At 61.5% G+C, this 8716-nt stretch overlaps 1 protein-coding gene across 1 annotated transcript; it reads left to right on the top strand.

Moving 5' to 3' along the window:
- Positions 1–301: 301 nt before the first annotated feature.
- On the top strand, positions 302–2984 carry TCF15 (transcription factor 15). Its single transcript, XM_062505106.1, has 2 exons — positions 302–818; positions 2620–2984. Exons 1-2 carry the CDS (start codon positions 342–344, stop codon positions 2692–2694), a joined length of 552 nt encoding a protein of 183 aa, XP_062361090.1. The 5' UTR covers positions 302–341; the 3' UTR covers positions 2695–2984.
- Positions 2985–8716: the final 5732 nt, after the last annotated feature.

The following is an 8716-nucleotide window of genomic DNA, read 5'->3' as shown; positions in this document are numbered from 1 at the left end:
CCGGGGTCAAGGTGCCCGCAGCCAGGCCAGCGTGCCGGAGAAGGGCCAAGCCAGTGGCCAAAGCCAGCACTGGCTCTCGGGGCTGGGGTGAGGACGCTGGCCGCTGGCCGGAGCTCGGGGGGCCGGCTGGGGGTGGGCTCCGGAGACAGCCCCTCCCCGGCCGTATAAATCCCGATTCCCCCTGCAGACAGTCGTCCCAGCGTAGCTCAGCTGCCGCAGCGGAGCAGCGGGAAGCGGGAAGGCGTCCGCAGCCGCCGTCGCAGCTGTGCCGGTGGGGGAAGGCTCCCCGCAGCCCGGGGGGTGCCCCCAGCAGGGCCGGGGGTGCGGGCGGTCACCCCACCATGGCCTTCACCATGCTGCGCCCCGTGGCCGCCCGCGTGCTCTACCCCGACCTCAGCATGCTCTCGGAGGACGAGGAGAACCGGAGCGAGAGCGACACGTCGGACCAGTCGTTCGGCTGCTGCGAGGGCGCCGAGGCTCGCCGCAAGCTGCCGCGGAAGCCGGGGCCGATGGTGATGGTGAAGCAGAGGCAGGCTGCGAACGCACGGGAGCGGGACCGGACCCAGAGCGTCAACACGGCCTTCACCGCCCTGCGGACCCTCATCCCCACCGAGCCGGTGGATCGAAAGCTGTCCAAGATCGAAACCCTCCGCCTGGCTTCCAGCTACATCTCCCACCTGGCCAACGTGCTGCTGCTGGGCGAGGGCTGCGAGGACGGGCAGCCCTGTCTCAGTGCCATCTATGGCGCCAAGGGCGACCTGGACAGCAAACAGCCCCGCAGCATCTGCACCTTCTGCCTCAGCAACCAGCGGAAAGGGGTGAGCGGGGTTCTGGGGTGGGTTAGGGTTCCTCCTGCCCCTCCTGGCCTGAGTGGGGCAGGAGGCTCAGCATGTCCCCAAGGGATGCGGAGCAGCTCAACCCTGCCTGGGCTGAGCAGGGCAGGAGACTCGGCATGGTTCAGTGAGAACCACAGCTTCTGGCTCCAGATCCCACTGGAGGTTTTGGCTGCTCCTGGCCAAATCCTGCTTGTAGCCACACGCCTACAGCTCCTGCTCACGTCAGAGGGCTGGGCTGCTCCCGCACGTCCATCCGGGCTGGGAGGTCTCAGGGGTTAAACAGTTACCCTGGAGCTGGCGGCATTGGTTGTCACAGTGAGAGCTTAGAGTCCGCTGGCTGACCCCATCCCCATCCTCATTCCTATCTCCATACCCAGCCCTGCCAGCCCACCAGCACTGTAACATGGGTACTCTAGCAGCTCTCTGATGTGATGAGGACAGGAAGAGCCCAGCAGACACCCCCGAGGGGGGGCAGACAGAGTTCCCCATCAGTGTTTCCATGCAGGGTGTGCTGGCAGCTCCGGCACAGCTCCCACATGGCTGAGTTGGGCCATGGCAGAACAGCCCTGACCTGCCCATACAGTTGATCCCTCCCAGTATCCTGCAGCTCAAGGGACACCTTTCCTGTGGTGAGCCCACCCTGCTGCTCATGCCAGGGTCCTGGGTGCCCTTGACCCAGGAATAGCTGTGCAGGATATGGGGTGTAAGGTGAGGGGCTGGAAGCTGCCTGACCTCTTGGACATCCCTTGGTAGGGCTGTGAGCAGGGGCTGCTGTACTTATGACTGCCGCCACACACCCTCAAGATGTGCCATGTGTGAGCCCAAGTAGTACAATCATGGGTCGCATTCCAGCCCTCAGAGCTTTTTCAGCTTCTGCTGCTCCATTTTTAATTGCTCCCCTGTTCCTGCCACCCCCCTCAGCAGCCTCTCCAGCCCTCCTGTAGTCCTCCAACCCTGGTCCCTGGCAGAGCTGGGATCCTCTGGGCTGTTTCCTAGGGCTGGAGCCAGGGGTCTGGCATAGTGCTGGATCCCCCAGGGGACCCTGTGGAAGCACTGTGGCTGGGAAGCTCCTGCTGGAGGGCAATGGGGAGAGCTGAGTTGCAATCAACTCTGTGCATCCCAGCCCTGAGGCTGGGCTGGAAAGGGGCTGTACTGGGCTGGAAATGGGTTGTACTGCACTAGAAATGGGCTGTACTGGGTCATGCTGGGCTGTGCAGGGCTGGAAATAGGCTGGGTCAGAACTGGGCTCTGTTGGGCTCTGCTGATCCATGCTGAGTTATACTGGAATGTTCTGGGCTAAATCTGGAACATGCTGGTGTGTGCTGGGTTATACTGGGCAGTACTGCTCTGATGTTGCTCTCATAAACTGGGAGGTAGGGCTGAGTTTCCCCATCCCAGTTTGGATTTTGTGTGTCTCTCTAGGGCTGTAGATCTGTCTGAAGCCATGTGTCTGTCCTGGGGTGCTACTGGCCATGGCCACAGGTCTGAGCCCAGCGGTGCTGAGTAGCCATGGGAGCTGTGTCCTGCAGCAAGGCCAAGGGGGACCCACTTTAGAGGCCTCCACACAGCTTCACCTCCCAGTCACCCATTCAACCACTTGTCAGGCACAGCCCCATCTGTCTGTCTGACCACTCCAGGCAGCACAGAGCCACCCCAGGACTGAGCCACTGGCCATCTCACAGTGGGTCCGCATGGAGGAGTTGCGGTGGACAATGGGCAGGAGCAGGTTGCCCTCCACTCAGGCACCCCATGGTACCTGTAGCTCTCCTTCCTCTCTCTGCAGGGCAGTCGGAGGGACATCGGGGGCAACTGCCTGAAGGTGCGAGGGGTCACGCCCATGCGAGTATCGCGGAGATGAGCCGGGGCCCGGCAGCACCCACCTGAGACAGCGGCAGAGGCAGACGGAGCCCGCACACGCCAGCCCAGAGACCGCAGCGGGGAGGGAGGGAGCTGCTCACCCGAAGTGGCAGCGGCCAAGCCCAGGCTGGCATCACACCGCCACTGGCCCTGGAGCCGGCAGTGGGGCGGGAGGACGCTCCCGTGGCCGAGGCTGCCCAGCGGGGCAGGGCCGGGGAGGGGGGTTCCCTGCGCCCCGGGGCTGGACTGGAAGGGGCCTGTGTGCGGCCGGCGTCGAGGCGCTCCGGGGGGACAGAGTTGTGGCCCTGGGGATGCTGGTTGTGCACACGCAGCCGCTTGGAAAATAAAACCTTATTTTTCTGATAGGCCACTGCCTGCCTGTCACCCCAGTGTGGGGTGAGGTGCGGGTCCTCGAGATGGCCCTGGACCCCCAGCCCTGCGCTGCTGTTCTGTGCCGCTGGAATCAGTGTGACCATCCCAGCCCTACCCAGAGCCACTCCTGTGCCACAGTGGGATTCACATGCAGTGAGTCCCCTGGATGAGCTGTCCCTGTGTCCCCAGGCCCTGATGACAGCTTTAGCCCCACAAAGGCTACAGAAGTCCCAAGGGGGTCAGTGCCGTGCCATGGGATGGGAATGGCACTGCCAGCCCCATGCTGCAGCCATGAGTGCCCAGGTGGTGGGTCAGGGTTGGTGTAACTGCTTTTGTGCCTTGCCCTCCAGCTGGTACATCATGACTGGTGCGATGTCACTACCACTGTGACTGCCACCATTGCCACTGCTGCCACCAATACTATGACTGCCACCAGCAGTCTGTGACTGCCACTGCCACCGTGATGACCTTGCAGAGCCTTGCACAGTGGGGCTGCAGGCAGCAGCACCTGCACAGGGTCAGATGGGGACATGGGGGTTCCCAGGCCAGATCCCCACATGGGATTCTGCTTGAGGGGGCTGGACTGGCTGGGCGGTGCAGATAGCTGAGCCTGGGAATGGTGCTGTGCCGGGGCTGGTGGCTCCCAGGGGCCGGCGTGTCCCACGGAGTACAGCAGCTGTGGACAGGGCAGCTGGGGGCTCTCCCCAAGGGCTGAAGAACTGGAGCTGCCCTATCTCCCTGGGGTTCTGGAGCCAACATGGAGCAGGGGGAACACGCTGGGGGTCCCGCTGGAGCCTGCCCCAGGCAGGGACACTGTTGGGAGCCCACAGCACCTCTTGGCCCCCTGCTCACCGAGGTGAGCCTGCCCTGGGCTCCCTCCCCCGGGTTTGATTTATGGAGCTGACAGCGCAGTGCAGCTGTGAGAGCTGGTCCCAAGCAGGGACTGGGGTGGGTGGGAGAGGTTTGTTCTCAGCGTGGCTAATGTGTCCCAGACCCCAATAAACAGCCGTGAGATTCTCCAAACAGCCCAGGACACAGAATCCCTGCCCCCGGGTTTATGGGGGGGCAGGGGCCGTGGGGGATGCTGTGCTCTGCGAACAACTTGACTTGCACATAAAAGGAGACCTCCTCATGAAGTAGCAGCTCTGGAGCCCCCCAGGGGGTCAGCAAGGGCTGGTGGTCCCAGTGCTGGAGGCACAGCAGGTCCCAGTATTGAGTGTATAGGTCCCTGTATGTTGCAGGGCTGAGCACCAGTGTCCCAGGATGTCCCCAGTGTCAGCAACTGGAGCCTCAATGAGCTCCAATATGAAGACCTTGAGCCCCAATGAATCTGTGCACAGAGCTGTGCATCCAGTAGGTCCCAGTGCCAGAGACTAGGGTCCTAGAAAGCTCCAGTATAAAGACAATGCATCCCAGTATGTCCCAGTGTTTGGGCTGTGGGATCCAGCATGTTCCAGTGCTAGGGCCATGAATGTCAGCACATCTCAGAGCCAAGGATGGCACAATGACCCCAGAGCAAGCTCCAGTGTAACAGCCCTGTGTCCCAGCATGTCTTAGTGCAGAAGCTGGGCACCCAGTAACATCCAGTGCTTGGGTAGTGGATTCCAGCAAATCCCACTGCGGAAGCTACAGATCCCAGCATGTCCCAGTGACAAGCCTGTGGGTCCCAATACATTCCAGTCCCTCCCAGCACCGTGAGAGGGAAACGGTGACTCAGAGCTGCCGAACTGGTGGGAGCCGAGTGCCCCTTTGCTCCGTGTGGGGTGAGTGTTTCGGCCACCGATCACTCACAGCCACTGGCGGCTCCCCGGCAGCCACAGCACTGCACTGAGCTCAGCCATGCTCCCCTCCCATCCTCTCCCCTTCCTGCGTGCGGACACCCTTGGAAGGGCTCTTGGCCGCTTTCTCTGAGACAGGAAGGTGTCCCCGAGTCTCAGGAAGGAAAAACACTCAGTGCTGAACCCACAAAGACCGTCTCTGAGGGGCCAGGGCTGGAGAGGCTCCAGGCCTGACATCACCTGGGAACTGGAACCAGAACCGCAGCTGCACTCCACGCCTGGTATTTTTTTTTTAACTTGTGTTTTTAAACTTTCTTTTTATAGATTTTTATTTTATTATTTTTTTTCCCCTTTCCCTTCTCCATTCCCCTCCCAAATATTTCAGCCTCCCCTCAGGCTGGCCAGCTAGGCTGGAATGCAGCAGAGCTGCACCCACGGGTGCCGGGAGCTGCCTTGCTGATGGGATGGATGAGGCTGGGTCTGGCCAGGCAGGAGCTGCTGGAGCCGTGAGCAGGGGGTCAGGCTGGGGCTCACTCCCAGTGATGAGGGGGACCTGATAGCCCCTGGTACTACTGTGCATCAGGGCTACTGGAAAGGGATCCACAGCCATGCAGGGACACAGGAGGGGCTGTCTGGCCATGGGGTGTGGGACGACAGAGGGCAGAGGGGTCAAGCAGAGCCTGCAGTCTGTGGGCAGCACTGCTTTCCTGACCCACCGCCCCCAGGACGGGGCTGTGGAGTCAAACCATGTCTGAGTCTGAGTCAGCCAAGCAAAAGGAGCCAGACAAGGATAGAGGACATAAAGACCAATTTTAGGCTCAGGATCCAGCCCTTCTTATTCCTTGTGGTTTGGCAAAACCTTTGTGTGCTGCCTGACCCTCCCTGGGCTTCCCCCAGACTGAAGGCTCATGGTAAAGACTTAAGTGTATCCTGGGGCAAAGCTCAGTTGCTTGTTGCTTGGAGAATCCTCCCTGTGACAGTGACAGCCATCAACTGAGTGTCATAGGTCACTCCGAGCCCTGTTGGACCTGGGGGCAAAGGACTGGGAAGGGGCCCCCAAGGTCTAGATGGCACTGAGTGTAGACAGGGTGACACATCTCTGCTGCCCAGGGCAGGGTGGAGAGAAGGATTAGGGAGGGATGGGATGGGATGGGATGGGATGGGATGGGATGGGATGGGATGGGATGGGATGGGATGGGATGGGATGGGATGGGATGGGATAACCAAGGGGCAGCACAATAGTTCTCCAGGTTGGGTTGCTGGGCAGTCCCTGCCTCCCTGTGCCAGCAGACCCAGACTGTACTGACTCTCCAGCATACTGCCAGGGTCCCTGGGGAAGGAAACAGGCAAAGGGTCTGCCTGAGACTGCCAAGACACCTGCCAGATCCTGACCATCACAAGGGATGCACAGCAAGAACACCCCAAGGTCCCACATATCCCAGCAGGACACTGCTGCAGGGCTGCCACCACCCCGCCATGTCTCCCCCATGCACAGGACTCCTCAGAGCCGTTCACCCTGCTGGGACCTCGTGCCAGCTACAGTCCCTGGGGATACAGGCCCCGAAGCGGGGACAGGGTGTGAGGCCGTGGCGCGGGGTGAACGCCAGGTTAATCTCCCACTGGAGCTTCCCTCTGCAAACAATAAGACAATGCCCGGCTGGGGCCGCCTGCGTAACCAGCAGCACGGAGGGGAAGTTGTAATATTTGGATTTAGCCCTCAGTAAATTAAGGAAGAAAAAGGAAAAAGCTCTGGGGGTAATAAGAGCAGGGCTGGCCCTGTGCCTGCCCCACAGCCAGTAGCCCTGGGGGCTCAGTTCAGCCTGTGGACAGCAGCTGAGCAGGGCCAGCAGCTCTGAGTCAGCGAGGCTGGGCATGGCTGGGAGAGGGATATGTCCCTGAAGGCCAGGCAGAGGACGGGCATGTCCCCTCCATGGGGACAGCAGTGTGGAGGGTCAAGGCTTGGATACCCAGCAGGGCTGTGGGCAAACATCGCCAGCCACATCACAAAAAAAGGGATCTGGGCCAGGAGGTTATTTTAATCCAAACCTCTTCATGGGAAATAAAATCCTATTTCTGCAGCTGGGATGGTTGGGCAGGAGAGGGCCCGGGGGGGTCATCACCTTCAGCTGGTAGTGGGTGGCAGGGTATGACAAGGGAGGGGGCTGTCCCAGGATGTGTCCATTGCACAGCCCCTTTCCCAGCATAAGCCCTGCAGTGGTACCGGCTCCCTGGGATCCCACGGCAGGGCCCACACTCGATCAAACAGGCACTGTGATTGGAAATGGGGCTCTGAGACTTGGTGGGAAAAGGTCTCACTGCAGGGGATCCCTGCAGATGCTCAGCGCAGGAACAGTACTGCAGGAATGGCCTGAAACCCTCCAAAATGTGGCCTTCCCATACACAGGTAGCCCCACTCCCCCAGGGCTGCCCCCACCTGCCTTGGCCCCAATGGAGTGAACAGAGCAGGGACACCCCAGGGAGCCAGTTTGGGGGTGCAGGGTTGGACCCCACCCTGCAGGATCTGAATTGGGGTCTTGGGAGGGCTCAGTCCCCCCTGTGCCCTGGGAAGACACTTGGTGACCCAGGGTGGTGTGGGGTGTGGGGCTGGCAGGAGGGCTGGAGCAGGTGGGGGAGAGGTGACCAGCAGGCAGCAGCGGCACGGGAAGGTCTTCGGCACCGTGCCTCACGCCGGGAGCCCATTTCCCCACAACAGGGGCCCTTATCAGCGGCAAGTCCTCAGAGTGGTCCCAGGGGGGACCTCCAGCCCTTCCCCTCCACCTACCCCACCGCTCTCCCGCTCCGGCCCACGTCAATGCAGCCGCGAAGGTGTCGGAACAATCGCCTGACAAAGAGCTATTTTTAGGGGCCGGGGCTTGGAGCGAGGATACGGCCCGGCCACTGACAATGGGGGGAAGGGGGCCGGGCTTCCCCCATGACCACTCGGCAGCAGAAGGACCTGTAAGATTTCCTCGATGACCCAGGCCCGTACAATACAAGGAAAGCGCAAGAGGGAGATACCCCCGCCAGGACGAGCTGCTCCTTTACCTAATGGGAGTGACCCGGGGTGAGGGGCTGCGAGGTTTGGGCCAGCAGCCTCCCCTGGGGGAGACTCCCACACCGGGAGGGAAGTGGGGTGATGCCTGGCCGTGCTCAGCTTTCCATGCGGTTGGGGGTTGGGGGGGGAAGGGGGGGGCAGGCTGGCTCCCTTCTGAAGGGCATGGGGAAATCTGGGGGAGGTCAAAGGGGTGCAGACATAGCTCAGCACAATCCCCTCCCCTCCAGGCTAGCCCACAGCTCGAGCCACAGCCTGGACATGGTGGGAGGACAGTGACCAGCCCAGAGCTGCATGTCCCCAGCTGGCCCTGGTCTGAGTGTGCCATGAGCCCAGGCTCCTGCTTGTGCTCAGGCTGAATCTGGATGCCTTTCCTCCCACCTTGGGGTCTCCCCAAACTCAGCCTGCCCCAGATGGGTCCGTGAACCATCCACTTTGGCCAGTCCTTTGGGGGAAATGTGATGTCCTGACCTGCGGGGCAAGAAATGGGGCTTAAAAGGTGAAAGGCAGGGAGACAAGGTCATGGGATGCTGGAATAGGTCAAGGCTTGGCCTGGTTGCTGGCCGGCTCAGCAGAGGGATAAGCCCCTTCCATGAACAGCGCCCGAGACCCCACAAGCCAGGTGGGACCCCACCGCTTCGTGGAGGCCCCAGGACCTGGGAGGGCCAGGGCAGGGCCGGTTGAAGGGCCGGGAGAGGGCTGGTAGAACAGGCAGAGAAGCGCTGAAGAACGGTGGGCCAGGGCTGTGGGAGCGCCAGGACAGGACCATGGAAGGGCCGTGGGAAAGACCGAGGGAAGGACCGGTACCGGGGACCATGGAA

Source organism: Cinclus cinclus, chromosome 18 (assembly GCF_963662255.1).
Source record: "Cinclus cinclus chromosome 18, bCinCin1.1, whole genome shotgun sequence".
NCBI lineage: Eukaryota > Metazoa > Chordata > Aves > Passeriformes > Cinclidae > Cinclus > Cinclus cinclus.
The sequence above is the reverse complement of the archived record's forward strand: the minus strand, read 5'-3'. Positions and strand labels throughout refer to the sequence as shown.

Coding starts and splice junctions, on each gene's coding strand:
- TCF15 (XM_062505106.1), top strand. CDS start 342: ATGGCCTTCACCATGCTGCGCCCCGTGGCCGCCCGCGTGCTCTACCCC. Junction 819..2,619: donor TCAGCAACCAGCGGAAAGGG/GTGAGCGGGGTT, acceptor CTCTCTCTGCAG/GGCAGTCGGAGGGACATCGG.